Raw genomic sequence first — 19,085 nt, forward strand, 5'->3', positions numbered from 1 at the left:
TCCTGCTAATACCTGATCTAAACCTATCCCCTGTCATGCAGATGTCCTTATCAAGCTCAGTGACTTTGTCTCATCCTCAGAATCAGGAATTCCCTACCCAAGATTCCTATTCCTCTACATGTCTCTGATGTGCTCTGCTTTCCCACCTAGAAATGCTGTCCCAGAAGATTTCAAAGACTTTTCTTGAGGATTTTAACATGGGCCCAGGTTTCTGACGTGGAAACCCAGCCAGGGGTATTACATGGGCAGGCACTGGGGCTGCCACCCTTCTGAACTGTGGGGCAGTGCTGCAGCATTTGGGGCTGAGCTTGTCCCACTGCTCCTCTTAGGGAGGGATTTAGTGCAGATGTGCTGCAGGGTCAGTTGGTGCTCCCAGAGAGAGCCTGGTGTGCAGGAGAATGGCAGATTTACTGTGCCAGCCCAGCCCATGTGTGCAGCACATGTGCAGGGTCTGAGGTCCGCGGAAGTGTCTGGCTCACCGTGCCTGCACCGTAGAAATCACACAGCCAGGAAATCCCAACAGGAATTGTGTCACCACTGGGCATCCTCACTGTATGGATCTTCCCTGGCCTCAAAACCTGTGCATGGAGCAGCACAGGTGCTAAAGGAATAAAGGGTTTAGTTAAATCCCTGTTCCTAAAATGAGGAGATTTGGATACCTGTGCATTACTGCATCTCCACCTCCCCTAGGCTTTCCTCTCCTGTTCCTGCAGTACCCCTTGCTGGCTGCTGGGCTGCTCTAGGTTCCCTCTGGAGAGTAGACACCACTGCCCAAGACATCTGGGGTGTTCCAGGAACAACTCCAGCTCTAAAGGCAGGACTAGAACAATTACCAGGAACTTCATCTTGCAAAAACTCTCAACAAAAGGAAAAAGGAAGAAAACAGAAAGAAAGGAAAACAAACATGCAAAAGAAAATTTGAGCTAGATATGTATGTTTTATCATAAGATTTTGATATTAATAGAAGTAACTGATTTGTCTTGGTAATATAGAGGCAGAAGAGGAACACTAAGCAAGCCAGGGCCTTTCTGTCCTGTTTTTGGTCTGCACTGTGCTGCCTGAGTGATGCCTGTGCCCTGTAACAGTTTCTTGGGAACTTTTTATCAGGAGGCCAAGTTATCTAGCTTCCTAGAGATGTGGGAGATGGGGCATATGGATGTCCTGTTTCTGCTGCTCCAGGAGGTTATAATGAGGATTTGCTTTGCTTTTCAGTCCCTGCTCAAAGACCACTGTAGAAGGTGTGTCTTCAACAGGGCTATAGGTCCTATAAAAATGGCAAGAAAAACCAGAGTGTTTCTTCCTTTAAGCTTGGTCTGCTCATGGTTTTGGTCTGTGAGGGGAGAGTGACAAGCTGAGCCTGAAGAGGTGAGTCAATAAAGTCCATGCTGGTTTACTTTCAGCCGGAATGTAAAGCATTTGACGTTAGAAAACAAGTTGGACTAATCTTCAAATCCAATTGCAACATATTGATCTTCAAATCCAATACAGATTGTGTTCATAATTTCAGTTTAGAGTTCATTCGTTTACTCTTATAGACTTTGTGCATTACATTTTATGCAGCAGCCCCTGTACAGAGAATTTAAAACCTGGCAGCTGGGGATTTTGACTCTTTTGGCACATTTCTGCACATTTGGTTTTGTACAACAGCAATGCCTCCTCAGCAATATTTGCAAAATTTTCTTTTTTCCAGATGACCAGTGTGAGTTGTGGGGAGCTCACACCTCTCCCTATGGCTGCACTAGGGCTGACCCAGCTGATATTCTCCCCCTGCTCAGCTGGGGAGGAACTGTCCCCAACCATTCCATTGTCACTGATCTTCCAGGCCTGACCCTCAAGAGAGATGTAAAAGCATTTCAGAAAGGCTTTTGCTTCTTTTCCAGAGCCTGGGAGCTGAGCTCTCAGCACTGCTGGGCAGCAGAATTGGGGATGCATCAGTGCTACAGGAGTTTACAGCATGTTATTGTTTTTCCATTTCTAATTGTATCTCTTCCCTCTCTGTCTGCAGGGATTTATTATTGCTGCCTTTGCCAGCTTCCTCTTATGCTCCACAGGGTCCAGCTGCCCTTTTGTCCCAGTCTATAATTGACCATGGTCATTAATTTAAAGTCAGAATGATCATTTCCGAGCTATATTTAGCCTGAAGCTTGCTGCTCTCATTTCAGACCTGATTAGAGGCTCGTGTGCCAGAAAGCTGCTGCTTGTCCCTGCCATGACAAACAGTCTGATGGTCTCTCCTCTCAAACCTTCCCCTTCCCTGCCCTCGGTCATGGGGCTCTCCTTGGGGTCACTGGACCCAGCACCACTCACCCCTGTGTGGAGCTGGGACAGCTGGGACATTGCTGCTGTGTTCCTGGAATCCTTGTGCATCCAAAGCAGCCCAAGAAAATACAGCATCGTTTCCTTTCTCAGCATATTCATGAGCTCAAGCACATGTCTCCTGTCATGGGTGTGCATTATCCCTTCCCAAATGCATCAGCCACGCAGTGCACGTTGCACTCCTGCACAGACAACGTGCCTGTGCACTTGGAGTGTGCCTTTATGTGCTTCCATATCCATGCCCCTAAACATAACAATATAAGAACTTCCTTGTGGGAGCTGCAGTTTTCCAAGGTGCTGTTTGGATTGCTGGGCTGGGGAAGCAGGGAGAGACCCCTGCTGGAGTCCAGCTCCTCCTGTGGTGGTTGCATATGGTGCCCAGGATTAGGAATTGCTTGGTTTGGGGGCTGGCAATGTGAGCCGGTGAACCTGTGTAGCCTCAAGTCTGACTCAAACAGGAGCTGTCTGGAACAGGTATATTCTTAGCCAGGGCAGAAGCCATCAGGAGAATAATGCCCATATATCACTGACTTTAACCTGTCCCTGGAAGTGCTGTGGTTGGGTGTGGGAATGGAATAAACCAGAAGTGCACCCAGGTCAGAATCCCACAGTTTGCTAATAGTCAATGCCAAAGAAAGAGACAAAAAAAGGAAAGCCCTTAGCAGTGTTAGTCCAGCTTTTCCTCCTTTCCTCAGGAGCTTCCTGAGCAGGACGTGGCATTTTGCACCCCATAGCTTTGCTGGGTTTTATTTCCTTTTTCTTCCATTTCCCAGTCCTTTCTTGAATCCAGGCAAAGAGTTCCTCAGATTAAATACATATTGGGGGCTAAAAAGGATCTCCTTTTGAGATGGACATTTAAAACATGTTATTAAATTGCTATTGAGAGTTTTTAAAGTTACAGAACTTAATACATACCTCAAGATCTTGTTCCCGAAACGCTGTTGTGTTTTGAAAGCTCTCCCTACCTGCTCTGAAATGATGCTCAGAGCTCTGCTGCCAGTTGGATTTCACTTCGTTGTTCTGAGCTGTGCTTGCTACAAGCATTTGGATTAAGCAGAATTTATTCCTTCTATTTAAGGACACAGAGGCTTCATTTGAAAGTATTTGTGGGTACAGTGGCCACCTTTGTTATCTCGTGATGTAGGATGAGCATTGGTTGTTTAGGATTTCCCCTGTGACCACACTGGCCTTATCTGCTTTCTTCCTCTGTTTCCCACAGGTTCATGAAGGTGGCTGGTGGCACAGTGGATGCTGTTACCTGGCAACAGTAGGTATTCACCATTCCTGCTCCTTTCCAACACTCAGTGCAGTGATCACAGATGCTGGGAACAGAGCCGGTGTGCTCTCTGGGTGTCAAGGGGCAGATGTGCTACAGCTACCTCCTCTGCCCTGCTGAATTTGAACCGGTGAAGGAGGTTCTGCCCTTCTTTCTCAAACCTCTCAAACAATTACAGGAGTGGATGTAATAACCTTTACCTCTGCAGCTGAGACACAGGACAAAAATACCACTGCCTGTGTGCCTGGCCTGACAGATTGCTGGAAACAGAGCCCTGACCTGGACTGCTGAGGCTCCAGAGGCAGCTGGGAGGACAGGCAGCTCCGGGGGTGGCCTGGGGAGGGACAACAAGGAGGCAAAAGCCACGTGTGACAGATGCATGGGAGTGTCTGAAAGCCCTTTTAATTTCACCCCAATCACTGTCTCCTCATGCCCACTGGCCTGAATCTAAACTGGTTCATCCAGACAAGGGAGAGGCATCTTAGTCCAATGGTAAACACAGAATGCCCCAGCCCCCAACTCTGCCTTGTTAGGGTGTCCACAGACACACTGCTGTGTCTACATGCAGGTGGAGCCCCAGGACAGATATCACTTAAAAGGGGATGAACATCCAAGAGCCTGGCCCAGCTGAGGCTGAGAGAGATGCTGTTACCTGGTTTTCCCCCTGATCCTGCAAATGCTGCATTTCAGAAGAGCCCACAAAGCTCTGAGCTGTAGCACTGAGTGTTACAAACACCTATGGAGGGAAAGGTTTTCTTATTTGAGGGAAAATCCAAAAACATCTTTTCTTTCCTCTTATTTCCATCTGCCCCATTTTGCATGCTGTGGCCAGAGGTAGGCTCCCCAGCAGGCTGTGGCTCTGCAGTGGGAGTGTAACACCAGTGCCAAGGTGAGGCACCCTACAAGCACAGCAGTGACCACCAACACTGATAGCCAAGAGGGTTTGTGGGGCAGGCAGGACTCTCTCCTGCCACAGAAAGGACACATTTCAGAGACAAGTATTCACTGGAGGGAAAAATAAACTATGGTGAGGCCATTCTTGTTCTCAGAAAAAGTGGATTTGCTGTCATGCTGGGTTACCCTTCCCATGCAGGACACTGGCCTGAGCATGGAGCCAGACTCTCAGCTCCAAGGTGTGCTTTAGTGTGGTGCCCACAGGTCTTGTTCCCAAGCTGATTCTTCACCATGACCCTTGATGTGGTGCTGGAGCAGCTTTGCTGCAGTGCAGTTGTGGGGTGTGTAAATCCATCCCCTGTAAAGGCCCTTTGGCCCCCTGCTCTCAGGCAGAGCTCAGTGGGGTTTCACACACCAGGTTTTCCTGCAAGCACAGCCATGGTCTCTGAGTCAGTGTAAACCTTGGAGGCTTCTGCAGAAGCAACTGTTGGCATCTTAGAGGGGTTTGTAACACCACACATGAGCAGCAACCTGTAGGTCCCATTCCTGGGGCTTGGCTGGTCTCAGTGTGCTTGCCTGGGTGTTCAGCTCCTTGGGTTTCCCTGCCAGGCAGCAGCAGCTTGCTGCAAGGGGGACAGTGGGGTAGCAGAGCAATTGGAGCAGGATTTGTGTTACTTACAGGCTCATGCTGTGCAATGATGATCTATGTCTCATCTGGGAATTTGCTTTTCATGATTACACGATGTGCTGATCGCATTTACTTAGTCCAGGAATTTGCTTTCTGCAACAGGGCTTGATGGCTGGGCCAAGCCCTTGGATGAGTTGAAGGAACAATCTTCCAGGCTTCAGATGTGGAGTTTCATCTGGTGTGCAGGGAATCTGCCTGCATGGCTGCTTTGAAACCGTTTCTCATAGGGTCAGTGTGAAGTGCTTGTCAGCTCTGGTGCTGAAGCAGCAGCTCGTGGCTGGGAGGGCTGGTGCAGCTCCCCACAAGGGTCAGCAGAGCTGAGCTGCTGCCTGCTGACCCATTTCCACTGCGGTGTTCCTGCTTCTCCCCCAGCCAGGGGTTGCAGCTCTGGAGATAGCACTCGTATGTGATTGTGAGGACTGGCAATGGCCGCAGCTCTGAGCTGGGCTTCTGTACTGTTTATGAATAAATGTCAAAACAGTGTCTCATCCCTCTGCTCCAAACAGCAAAACAAAACAAAACAAGTTCCTTTGTATCCAAGAAGAAAATTATTAGCAGGAAACTAAACTGCTGTCTAATTTCAAGTATGAGTATTTTGGTTCCAAACCCTAAAGTTCTCCTGGGATATTGGTTATAAATTTGTCAAATCTGTTATTCCTTTGAAAAGTCTGTGCTCAATCCAGAAGGGGAATTGAGAAGGGAATATAGTGCAAGGAGCCCTGTTCTCTGTGTGAAAACAGAATATATCTGAAATATAATTGATAGAAAAGTGACACTGGGTAGAAATGAGCAGCTCACCAGTGAGCCTCACTCACTCAACTGAGTATGGCTTCATTTACATACATAACATCACTCAGCACAAATCACTGTGCCTCCCTCTTCAGAAGTAAAGTGTTGCTGGAGAGAGATGTGTGAATAGCTTCAAAGTGCTCAGGGAATTTCCTCTAAAGCAGGGTGTGACAGTGGCTCCAAGAGATTTGGCATTTCCGTGGTGATTTAGATTGGATATGGTCTATCCAAAGGCAGACCCCATCAGCCTTTGGATGTGGGCTCCCACTGCTCAGAATCCTCCCCACAGCCATCTCTTTGCTCTGTGCTGGTGTCCTCACAAACAGGGAAGATTCATTGTCTGCTTAAGCCTGCAGCTGTGCCCAGTCCATCCCCCAGCCCAGTCTGCACAACTGCTTTTCCATTCAAAGTCTTTCACACAGCTCCAAGTTTGTCATGTTTAATGTGCAAATCCTCATTCAATGCTGCCTCTGAAACAGAAATCCCTATTACTTATGGGGAAAGTAAACGTTTACATCTTCAAAAACAGTCCCTGTGGCTTCTTGGAGAATGCCAGCTTCTCTTCCAAGATACAAAGACACTTGTCCTATGTGGCAAATCAGGGTGCCAGACAGAGGTGCCAGACACACAGGCATGCATGAGATGTTGCTTAAAATGCTTTTGCCTGGCTTGGTTTGGGTGGCATCTCTTCTGGCCTAGTCATGGTGAGTGTGCAGGGGGAAATGCTCACAGGCAGTAGCACAGGGCAGATTTGCTAAAGGTGCCAGGAGACAGTTGCCCAGGATGGGCACACCCACCAGTGTATGTCCCCAGGGTGTGTGTTTGGGCTCACATCAGCCTCTGGGTGCTCAGAGTGCTGTGTCTTCACAGGCTGTGCCTGGAGGAAGGAGCTGCAGAAAGGAGTCTCTGACCCATTTGCACCTGTGTGATGGCTTTAAATCAAACCCACTACAACCTGTAAATAAACCTGGTCAGAGCACAGCTTTGCCCACGGGCTTGCAATCCTCTTCACTGTCTGATGGAGGGAACAGTTCCTGGCAGCACCATGGCCTGGCCACCTGCACATTTCCAGGCAGTGCCAGGGCAAGGCTGGGGAGATGGCACAGGCCAGGGATGGTTCCTGGTGGTGAGATGGACAAATCCATCTGGTGTGGGGTAGAGAAAGTTGTGGGTGTGAGCTGTGCCTTTGGGGCCACAGAACAGCCCCAAGGCACTCTTCATCCAAGCCTTTATTAGCTGACTGGAGGTGGGCAGCAGCTCTCATGTGTGCCTACAGGGTTTGGAAGGAGCAGTCACATCCTGCCTCTCCTCCATGAGAAGCAGAGTGGCTGCCCCACATCCTGCACTGCAGACACCCTCATCTCGGGAAGGTGCTCAGGGCTCAGGGGCACCTGTAAGCAGAGGTGTGTCAGTCTCACAGCTGCAGTGGCAGCAGGGTGTCGGGCTGGCTGTGAGGATCTGCCCTGCTCGGTGTCCCTGGCAGGAGGGTCCCTAATTCCAAGCAGACTCTCCCTGCAGCGCAGGCAACAAAGGAGATCCGGAAACTCCTGAGCTTTGGGAAGTGGGCTTTAATGTAATTAACTGCAACAGAAGAAGAGGTCAGATAATAGGGGCAAAGGTTTCTCTTTAAAATGAAGGAGGATGTAAATGAAACCAGCTGCCCAGGAGTCAGTGCACTGCCTTCATTAAACATGGCACAAAGCTTATGGTCCTGTGCAGCAGATCATGGATCTTGCCAGAAAACAGTTTTAAATGCAACACCAGAGCTGGAGGTGAGAGGACAGAGACATGTAGCCAGCCCCTGAATTGCCCAAGTGCTCTGGTGCCTGGCACTGTCCCTGTCTGGGAGGAGGTGGGGAGCTGTGTGCAGCCTGGCCTGGCAGCCTGCTCAAGAACAAGGGCATTTCTGACTGGCAACTGTGTCCAGCCCTGCCTCACTACTGTTCTCAGCTCATCTTTGTCCCATGCTACAGATCCATCAAAGGATGGAGGCCAGGAATTGGGGTGGTTCATTTCCTAGCACTGGCATAAATTCTTGCCCAGCCCTTGGCTGAGTCCTTCCCCTGCACCACACTCTGGTTTCGCCATCCCAGAGTGGCCCAGTCACATCTCCCTTTGTAAAGTGTGTGATCTCACCCTGACTTTCTATGGCACAGTCAAATGATGGTTTTAGTAATGGGGCAATGTAGCAGAGGGGGGAGAATTTGTCTCAGTTTTGTATAATAGGCATCCAGAGTATAATAGGACACCCAAAAGTACAGGTCCATGGCCTTTCCCTCAAGATGTATGTCTCATCTGGGATTTAGTAGCTAGATCCATCTTTTTCTTGGCTGACTCTTCTCATCTTCTTGCAGACTGCCTGTTCATAGGCATAGGGGGGCACAATGGCCCAGCTCTGTATGTAATCAGCCATATCTCTTCTCTCCTGAATTATGAGAAGCAGCATGGTCAGTGCTCCTGGTGTGCATGCTGATGTCTCCCAGGCTTCAGGGCCACTGTTGTTGCTGTGCCGTACCCAGAGCCCACTGAAGGAACTGTCAGCCTGTGCTGGACACAAACAGCTTGTCCAAGAGCAGGGTGTGCTCTGCCTCTGCAGAGTCATGTCTGACAGAGACCCCTGTCCATGCTGGGGAGGGTCTGTCCATTCATATCCTTGCTGGACTTAGGAGAGCAGGATGAGAGTGCCATGGACCCCAGGGCTGGCCTGGGGAGGTATTTGTCAGTGCTGGATTTCTCTGCAGCTGCTGCTGGCTTTTTTAGAGGTTGAAGACTTGTGACTGTTTTAGGTTGTTGGTTTTGTTTGTTTTTTTTTTTTTTTTTTTGAAGTCAAGTGCACTGAGTCATTGTAAATATCAGCAAAGCTGCAGCCTTTACTCCAAGGAATAATCCACGCCTAATGAGCTCTTCTCTTGCTTTAAAGGCCTGACAGTTGTTTGCATTTTGTGCATTTCTATACTGCCTATGCTGACAGTTAAAGTTACCAAAAGGAAGTGCCTTAATGAGATGAAGCCTACAGCTGGCAACCCATTCCTGAGTAGCCAGGTATCAACACAGACCTCAGTTCCTCTCTCTTCCTCACAAGCCTTGTACAACTGGAGCTATTTTCCCTTTTTCCTAGTCTGAGGAGGATGAAACTACCTGTTGGCAACTGAGGACTTCCCAGGCAGATTTGCAAGAGATCCTTGCCCATTTTCCTGAAGCCTGTAATTGTCTTCATGCTCTGCTTACACACCCAAAGCTGAAGTGTTCCCCTCTTAATGCCACCAGGAAATATGCCTCCAAGATTTCCTGATACTGAGGCAGGAATACTGATACTTTATTTCTGCCCATTGTGCTCTACCAGTCCCTGTCTCTTTGGGTTGGTAATGAAGGTGTCAAAAAGTAAGTGTCACCGTGGCATGTATTCCGGAGTATTTCTCTTCCCTGTAAGGTCTGGGCTGTGCTGGGTGCAGCAGCACCTCCCCAGGTGATTTCTGGGGGACAGAGCCTCCTCTGGGTGTGCTGCTGCTCCTCTCCCCTTGGCAGTGGAGCTGCATGTCACAGCACACCTCGTGCTTGGGTGAGGTGATGAGGAGGTGCAAGCTTGTCTTTGCTGTCCAAGGGGTTTATCCTGGACTCTGGGACCATACTGGCCAAGGAACTAAACCCTGCAGAAAGCCTGGTGCACTGGAGGGTCATACACAGACTGAGGTCTATCTAACTCCATCTTTTCCCTGTGAATAGAGCCCTTTTTTATGTCTTTCAGCCAGTTTTCAGCCCAGGTGATGGGGTTTCTAGTCCACAGCAGTCTGAAAAAGTCATTTCTGCTCAGTTTTTAAGTGCGGTGCTTAACTCCAAACATCTGCCATCCCCAGAGAACGCTGCTTTGTAATTTTGTCTTAAAAAGTAATCTGTGTAAACCCCACCACTGCCTGCTGCTCACAGATCTGCTGTCCTCCCAGCAGCCAGTGGTTGGATAGTGTGTAAGTGATCTGAGTGATTTTGAACATTTCCTAAACTCTCCCTGGAGATTATCTCTGCCCCAGCACCTTCCAGTCACCGTGGGCATGCAGGAATGCCTCATGCCTCCTTACCCAGTCACACAATGTTGGGGTGCCTGGCATGTTCCTGTGCTTGGCTGGGGACACAGCTGGGACTGCAGGCCTGGGAGAGGGCTGACACAGGAGGTTCTTCTCGTTGAATGCTTTTGCAAGTTGAGCCTGTAACAAAATTCTGCTCTGGGACAGTTAGGGACTTGGAGCAGTGAGACACAAAATCCTCTCCAAGCACTCATGCATGCTGCACATGTGCCAGGTGCTCTGTCAGAGGCTGTTAGCCCACGGCATCCTTTGGGGATGCTCCTGCATTCCAGTACCCAAGTGAATCAGCCACTACAACTGCTGCAGGTGCTCACTGCTGCAGATGAGATGCATGTCAGGGAGAAAGCAGCCCTGGAAAGGTGAATCCACCTTTCCTCAGAGCCCAGGTCTTTAGCTCATTGTGCATCCCAGCACCCACCGCTGCTCCGAGGTCTGCAGGGAGGGAGAGGGCTCTGTGCAACTCTGGTGAAATCCGAGTGCATGAAGTTCCAATGAGGGATCAGAGGCAATGAGTCAGCCCCACCAGCCCCAGCCAGAGCTGCTGCTGTTCCTGGGAACCTCCATCCCCCCAACGTGGCTCTGACATTCTCTGGGGCTTGCTGGGGTGAGTGGCTGATACACAATGCAGATTTGGGAGGAGAAGGTTCATAAAGTTTCTCTTGCAAAGCCTGTTTATCAGAAAAAGGGCCGGCCCAGGGGTATGCCAGTGCATGCTGCAGCAGGCATCCTGCTCCCTGCAAGACTGGCAGGAGCCTCTGGGAGATGTACAAGGGCTGCCATTTCCCTTTACATGGAGGAGAGGTGACAGCCCAAGACTCTCCCTCAGGAGGAGCAGGTTGGGATTCCCTCTTGACATAAGATATGTGCAGCCAGGACAGAATGCTTCACCTTATGTCCCAGAGCCAGGAGACAGCAGTGAGACATTTCAGAGCCTTCCTCTCACACTTAGAGACAGATGATTCACATTGTTATGGGCAGCACTGTAGCTGTACTTCATAAAATCAAGCACATGGAGAGCAGGAATCCCTGTATGGGAAACACTCCCTGGCATTCCTAGGCCAGAAGGTATTTCTGTGAGAGCAGGACTTCCTCTGCTGCTAACAGCCACAACTCTCTTGACAGAGGGATTCAGCTGAGGATTTTTCTGGAAGAGCAAGCAAGGAAGGTGTAGGTTGTGCAAGAGGGCTGCAAAGCCTTTGCAGGTGGCATTTCGCTCCCAGCCTTTAGAATACTACCCCCAGAGTTTCACCAGCAAAAGTTAAGAAATCGCAAAACTTCCCATGGCTCCTGAAGTGCAGGATGCTCAGTGTTTAGGGTGTGTCCACCTTACATCCTGTTTTGGAGACTGAAATCTGCCAGACTGAGCATCTGCCAGACAGGCATGGCCAGAGGGCCAAGACAGGACAGGGTGCAAGCAGGGACTCCCAAGAGCAAATGAAGCATCTTGGTATAGGGCAGCAGCAGAACAGGAGGACATGGTTGGGGACAGAGACACTTCCAGCTTCTGACCTTGTCTTCTTATTTCCCTTCCAGTTACTACATAGATGGTCGAGTGGCCAAGGTGACAGACTTCCTGAAAACACGGCTGTTAGACACTCTGTCAGACCAGATCAGGAAAATCCAGAAGGTGAGCAAGGCAAAGGGTCTGCAGGGCTGAGGGGACAGCGTGGCTGCAGTGCCTGCCTGGGGCACAGCTCGTGGCCAGGGCTCAGCATGCACAGCTCCCAGGGCAGCTGGGCTGGGGCAGGGAGGGAGAGTGGCTGCTCTGCTCCCAGGGAAATGCAGCCAGCCCTGTTCAGGGCAGGGCTGAGACACCAGGCAGCACAAAGCCTGGCCCCAGGGTGGGGTGTGTGCTGGGCTGTGAGGGAAGTGCCCACAGGCTGCAGCACAGCATGGGCTGTGCAGGTGTGCTGGGACACAGGGCAGCAGAAAACACCATGCAATGCAAGGCCCTGCCAAGGCAGCTACTGGCTTGAGGCTCCCATCTATCTGTAATGAGGGTGAAACTGAGCCTGCTCCCCAGAACAAGGAGAGGAGGGAGCAGCCAGGTGGTACCAAACCTCCCTGAGCACAGCCAGTGCCATGTGTGCTCAGGAGGGGCTCCTACCACCACATCTTGCTCACAGTGTGCCTGGGAATGTTGCTTGCAAAGCAGTGACAGTTGCATTCCCAGAGTGATCCTCACTGGTGGAGAACTGTGATCATTATGAACTAGTGTCCTTTTTCCCTGATAATCATGCTTTGACTGTGTTAGAAAACCCAGCTGTTGCTGGCCTGTGGTGTCAGAGTCCATGGCTGGCTCGTGAGTGCTCCTTTCCTCCCTGTCCAGGGGATCCAGCTCACATCTCTAACAATGGAATACATGGCAGGGGCTCTGCAGGGTCCCTCTGCTTTGGCTGATAGAGGGGCCAGGGCTGAGACTGACACACTCAGCTGTCAGTCCTGGAAGAAATAAGGAACACCTAGTGAGTGAAAAAGGCCTTAGGGACTAGAGGAGATGTCCATCCATCTGTCTTGTCTAGATTTTCAAATCTTACCACTCACCACAATGTCTCACTTGTAATTCCTTCAGGGAGAAACCATAGAATGAGTAAACAACTCAAAGAGGCCCTGGGAAAGGGGATGAGAGGGTCAGTGCAGCAGAGCTGGAGGAGAGAAGCTCCTTGCTGAGCCCTCTGGCACAAGCTGGGAGTCATCCATGTGTGTGGATGATATTTCTGCTGTAGGGGAGGCATGGCACAATGGAATCACAGTGGGGCAAGCAAGAGGCACCAGCTGACCCAGCCCCCACAGGTACAATGCATTGCCAAAAGTGGTGACACGTATCCCACCCCTGCTGCAGGTTGGGACCTGCTGGGAACGGAGTGGGAATCCATCCACTCCCAGAGCAGAAGCAGCCAGGAGCTGCCCTTGGTGCAGTTTAGGGGAGCCCTCTCACCCATGGGCCAGAATTTGGTGTGCACAGGGTAGGGCTGGGGAGGGCTCTCCTGGGAATGCCAGTGAGGCTGAGCAAAAGCACAGCACTGGGTGCTAATGGCCTCCAGCTTGGCTCTGAGTCCCTGCATCCTGCCGGGGCTGATTAGAGCAGCTGGACTTGTCCACTTGCCTGTTTTATTGCTTCCTCTCCGGCCGGGAAGGTGGCGGGCTTAGATAATTACAGGCAGGATGCCAACACCTCTGGGGCTTCAGGCAGGGCTGCCGGCTCTCACAGGCTGTGAGTGGGAGGCAGCCCAGAGCTGGCCTATTTAACATCTTTGAGGGATCCCAGTCCATCCAGCACATTCCAGCGCTCCTCACTAACAGGGCAGGATCCATCAGGCTGCTCAGAGCATTCCTGGGTTTGCAGACATCTGGTCTTGGGAGCTTGTCACCCAGCCTGGAGAAGTGCGACTGCAGGAGAGGGGACAGGGTGTGGTGCTGAAGGTTCTCGGGTTGGGAGAGGGCAGCTCTGGCCAGCTGAACATCCCACAGGTGTCTGCACTGCTGAGGGGTGGGCCAGCATGCTCAGACCTGCATGTCCCACCTGTGCCATGGACTCCTCAGGTGCCAAAGCAGCCCCTGCTCAGCTGTGGCACTGACTGTCCCATTGGGGCTCAGGGGCTACCCACGGATGGCAGCCACCTTGACAGGTGCTGAGGTGACATGAGAGGGCAGTGTGTGGGACAGAGTGCATGGGGACACCACAGGGGAAGAGCAGGATCTGGGACTGGGAACATGAGAGTACATTTGGGAGCAGCTCCAGAAGATACGAGTGGACGTGTTGGCAGTGGAAGGAAAGAGTGAGGGATAGTGTCCCCCCACCCAGCCAAGGTAAGGACACAGAGGGACATGCCATGGCCAGGCAGGCACTGACTGTCCAGCAGCAACACCACCAAAGGTCTGCACAAGTCTTCCCATGAGACAGGAGATGTCTGGCTTGGCTTTAAGTCACAGGTGCAGCAGAGTAATTTTGGTTGCTTTTATCTCTCACGCAGGTAGTGAACACGTACACACCAGGGAAGAAGATCTGGCTGGAAGGTGTTGGCATGACCTCAGCTGGAGGCATGAACAACCTCTCCGACTCATATGCAGCTGGGTTCCTGTGAGTGACACTGGCTTGCCACCCCCAGGGCACTGCCACCCCGTGGGCTCTGCAGGCTGAGGTGCTGCAAAGGCACTGCAGCTGGAAGAGGGCAAGCTCCAGGCCCAGAGACCCCCTCAGTACTCCCTGGCAGCCCGAGTATTGTTAAATTCTCCATTTCATACCTATTAGCCCTCCTCTGCTCTGCTTTCCATTTTCTCTCCTTTGAAGAGACCATTCCTGGCTCCTGGGGCTTGTCCACTGGCACAGCCCCATGGCCTGGGCATCCTGCTGCAAAGCCCCAGTCCAGATCTTCAGAGCTGACTGTGATCATGAAAGATGGAGGAAGATTATCCAGGCTTTGCAGGGAAGCACAGGGACATGCCTGGGCTATTAGGGCTGTGGCAGGCTGTAAGAATTGAAGATCTTGCTCAGGGAGTGTGAGAAGACAGGCCAGTGCAAAGGTCTGCTCTGCCCTGCTCAGACAGAGGGTGCAGAGTGCTGACAGGCTGGGGGAGCACCTCTGGGCAGAGGGCTGAGATATTGGGGTGCACACAGGGGCTAAGGCACAGGTTTGGGACGTGCAAGCTGGGCACAGCTGGGGCAGGGGAAGAGACATGCAGAGTTTCTGGGACAGGGATAGTGGGATCCAGTTCATAACACCACCAGGAGGCTTCAGCTCAGGTGCTGGAGCAGGGATCAGGTCATATGCATGAGAGCAGCAGTGCCACTGGGACCAGGCAGTCCCCCCCAGTGTTCCCCCCCTCCATGGTGCCCCCTGCCCCCCCATGGTGCCCTGGCTCTGTTCCCTCTGTCCCCAGGTGGCTGAACACGCTGGGGCTGCTGGCCAGCCAGGGCATCGACGTGGTGGTGCGCCACTCCTTCCTCGACCACGGCCACAACCACCTGGTGGACCAGAACTTCAACCCCTTGCCGGTAGGTCTGCCCAGGGCTGTCGTGCTGCTGCTGGCTTCTCCCTGCACGTCTGGGGGGATTCTCTCCTTGTGGTCTCTCTGAAGTCTGCTGGGAAATGAATTTTTCAGGTCTGTTCCTGACAGTGCTAATAGGAGATGTTGGTTCATGTCAAGTGCAACATGCTGGAGGCAGATGGGAGAGCGATACCTCTGTAGCTGAAATTTTCTCTGATGCCCCAGGGCTGTGGTACAGGAGGGAGGCTGGTACCACTGAGGGGCACCAGGGGAGGCTGGAGAGTTGGAGGGGTGGATGGGGTGCTGGCCGAGGGAAGCCAGGCTGGACCATCAGCACCAATGTGAAAGCTCCACAGTGAGCAGTGATCTCATCAGTGCCCCACAACATCCCTCACTCCTCAGCAACACCTGGGCAGAGGGGAACTCCCAGAACACATGGTGCTGATAAGGAAACCATATGAAAAATCCTGTTAAAAGCAGCAGGTTTCCTTTTCCTCTGGGAGTTAGTAAATATACTGCCTTGCAAGCAGAGAGTCTGGCAGAGCAGCTGGGTGCTCTGCATCTCTCCTAGAAGGAATTTATTGGTTCATGACCCAGCAGACACTGCCAGCAGGCTGGGGATCCCTGTTGGAGATGTGCACAACCCTGACACTGTGAGCCTGCCCTTGGTGCTGTGCTGGGATCTCAGGGGTGGCTGCAGGGGAGCAAAGTCTGAGGGAGCTGCATCTCAGCCGGCTCTCCCTGCTCAGGCAATGAAAACAGCATCCCTGAGCATCAGACTGGCTCCAGAGAGCAAATCAGTGAGCAGGAGAGTGTGGTCATGCCTCCGCTGCTTTGGGTATCTCCTGGGGCACCTTGGTGTGTTCCCACATGCAGCCTTCCAGCAAACACACCTGCCAGCTCTGGGGCCCAGCCCGGGGGGCTTTGAGCTTTGTCTGAAATGAACCTGAGCTCACAGCTCGATGGATTTCTCCTGAAGAGCCTGAATTTCCCTGACCAGACCACATCACCCCATTTCCCAGGGCTTCAGGGCCCCTGGATTGCTCCTGGCTGGGTGGGTGCGGGCCAGCTCCTGCCTGCTGGGTGCACAAGGGTGTGGCCAGCTCTCCTGGCACAGGTGGTAGATGATGCCCATGGCCAGCTCTCCTGGCACAGCAGGGCACAGGGTGCCCATGGCCAGCTCTCCTGGCACAGCAGGGCAGCAGCCCCAGATATCAGCTGGAGAAGGAATGCAGTTCAGAACGGGATTAGAGCCAGGGAAGGAGTTAGAGGAATAAACCCCAGGCTGTTAAACACAGGCTGTTAAATTGAAGTCTTTAACTTGCATTTTGGTGTTGTTTTAAAGATAAGTCTCTCAATAAGTGAGGTGCCAGTTGCTGTCATGATTGTTTCCTTACTCTCGCATGTTCTTTAGCGCCGATCCCACATCCCACCCCTGTGCTCCTGCACAAACTCAGGCGGGTGCTTCCACAACCCCTTTCCCTCCACTCCTGCGCTATAAAAGAGCCACGGACAGGTGAAAACCCACAGAGGGTTTTAAAAAGCTGCAAGCACCGTAAAGCCCGGCAAGACCGGGCGGTGACCTGCTCGGCGGGACGGCGGCTGCTCTTTTCCCGTGGGAGCTGTCAGGAGATAAAAGCCGCTGGCTGTACCTGTGCGGGGCCGGCGCTGTGAAATACAATCTGCTCATTAGCTGCTATGACAAAGAGGTTTCCGCACACCGGCTGGGCGTGAGGCAGCTCTCAGCTGCCTGCTGAGAGAAGGGCTGCACCGCCACGGCATCAATCACAGCTCCTCGGGGAGCTGGGAGCCAGGCCCGGGCTCCCCAGAGCTGCCCTTGCACCTCCTTCTCCTCCTTACCCCTGCTGATGCCTGCTTGTCCAATAAGAGGATGGTCTCAGGTGGCAGCAGGCACCGAAGCTTTGCAGTGAAATTAGGAAGATGCTCACATCTCTGCTGGGCTTCCCATACTCAGCTGACTCACAAGCTGAGCGGCATCTTGTGCCTTTTTGGGACGTCTTGCAAGAGACATGGTCCTTGTGTGCCCCTCCAGGTCCTTCACCCATGGAAGGGCAGCTTGAGTGCCCATTCTGGTTGCCAGAATTGGCTGTCCACTGTCCCTCTGAGCTCAAGTTTTACTGCCTTGTTATTTCTGAGATAACATTTTCATGTACGGTTGGAGCGCTTTTTTTTGCTGAGTGATTGGAGCAGTCAGCTGTATAATAGTCAGAGAAGCCCTTCAAATAAAGCCTTATGCAGGTACATCAGTCTGCCTGCCTGCACTTATACCTGTACATGTGTGGGAGTAAGGAGTGCAGGGAAGGAGGGCAGGAGCAGCACTAATATTTGCTCGTCACAGGGCAGTGCCTTTGAAATGCTGATCCAGCATACAGTACCTCTAGGATCATTTCAGGCATGCAACGTGCATACTCTATCTCTCTTTCCTTAATATCTCTCTGAAACAGTCCAGAGGGAAGCAATACATTTATTTCACCCCAGGCAGACATGAGATTTCTCTTCAGATCCTTACAGAATGTTAAAGACATTTTTCAGTGCTCTTCCACATGGTACTCACCTCTTTTTTATCTATCCTTAGTATTGTTTTCTGCTCCTTTAATGTAAAATGCTGTAAGGTTACATCTATGCAGAGAAAAACCTTGGGCATATTTCTAGGCAGGGCTTGGGGAACACAAACCCCATGGAAAAGCCAAAGCTGGAAACCAGACTTCCGTTTCCTGTGGCTCCTCATGGACCTTCGTCTAATGACTCTGGGCAGGGAGATATTGAGTTCAGTAGACACTTAAGGTTCTTTTCTGCATTTAAGATTCACATGCAGGATGAGAAAGTCCCAGAGGGATCAAGGGTGAATGAACAGCAGGGGCTGCCTGCTCAGCTGTGGTGGTAGAAGACAATATGATATTGCCCATGAATTGATGGTGTCCTTGAGAAAGCATCGCAGCAGTGCGAAGGGCTGTGCCCAATGGTGCTGTGATCAGATGCTTGGATGCTGCGGGTGATTTTTCACCTCCCTGGCTTTGCCCAAAGGCACTGAGGAGAACTCAATGGGAAAGAACATCACTGTCTGTCCTGGAGGAGGTAGGACCCTGGGCTCATATCAGGTCTGTCTGACCTGTCCCGAGCATCTCCGCATCAGGGGATGGGTTGGGCCCCCTCAGTTTCCGGGCCCAAGGAGGCAAGGGGCCCTCGGTGAGGTGCCAGGAGCAGGAGCGGGTCCCCGGCCGTGCTCCGCCTGCTGCACGTACTCGCTCCCCGGTGCGCTCATTAGCGGAGCTGCCTTGGCAGGAGGCGCCGCTAATTGCAGCGGAGGGTCCCGGCCGTCCCCCGGTCTGTCCCTCTCCCGCCCCTGCGCTCCCCTGGCCGGGCCTGCGGGGGCCGGGTCCTCGCCAGCTGTGCCCATGCCCACCCCGGGCCCAGCGGGGTTCAGCCCTGCTGCTGCACCCGCCCAGCTGTGCCCATGCCCACCCCGGGCCCAGCGGGGTTCTGCCCTGCTGCTGCACCCGCCCAGCTGTGCCCATGCCCACCCCGGGCCCAGCGGGGTTCTGCCCTGCTGCTGCACCCGCCCCTCTGCACATCCCTCAGTGCCACCGCGCTGAGCCGAGCACCGGGGCAGGAGCGCGGCTGCTGCTCCCTGCGGGGACCCTCGGCTCCGGGTCACTGTCTGGGGCCGTGTGCCTTGCAGGCAGCGGCACGGGCCCAAGTCTGGGAGTGACAAAGGGTGGGGAGAGGGAGCAGGTTCAATGGAGCTTGCACACACACATGGAAGCTGTTCCTGAGGACTGTAAATCTGTGCGCGGGCGTCTGGCACCCCCATCTGCCCTGCACGCTAGAGCACTGACTCTGGTGGGAGCGATGCCTGCAGACAGGGAAGGGGTGGGAGAGGCAGGGATTGGCAGGAACTGTTGTTAGAGGATGTTTGCTCTGGCCACAGATGGGAGGGATGAAGTCCCGGGCAGCTCAGGTGTGCATTGGGGAAAAGCTCTCCCATGCAATGTCAAGCTAAAGCATGGTCTGCTGAAGGGCAGAGAGGAAATAG

General features: G+C 52.5%; 1 protein-coding gene across 1 annotated transcript in view; it reads left to right on the plus strand.

The window, feature by feature from the left end:
- HPSE2 (heparanase 2 (inactive)) overlaps positions 1 to 19,085 on the plus strand; it is a 106,916-nt gene that overhangs the window by 81,669 nt on the left and 6,162 nt on the right. The window contains exons 6-9 of the mRNA XM_058029217.1: positions 3,536 to 3,583; positions 11,576 to 11,669; positions 14,017 to 14,123; positions 14,924 to 15,038. Of these exons, the coding sequence (XP_057885200.1) occupies positions 3,536 to 3,583; positions 11,576 to 11,669; positions 14,017 to 14,123; positions 14,924 to 15,038 (364 nt within the window). The remainder of the gene's footprint in view (positions 1 to 3,535; positions 3,584 to 11,575; positions 11,670 to 14,016; positions 14,124 to 14,923; positions 15,039 to 19,085) is intronic.

Source organism: Melospiza georgiana, chromosome 8 (assembly GCF_028018845.1).
Source record: "Melospiza georgiana isolate bMelGeo1 chromosome 8, bMelGeo1.pri, whole genome shotgun sequence".
Taxonomy (NCBI): Eukaryota; Metazoa; Chordata; class Aves; order Passeriformes; family Passerellidae; genus Melospiza; species Melospiza georgiana.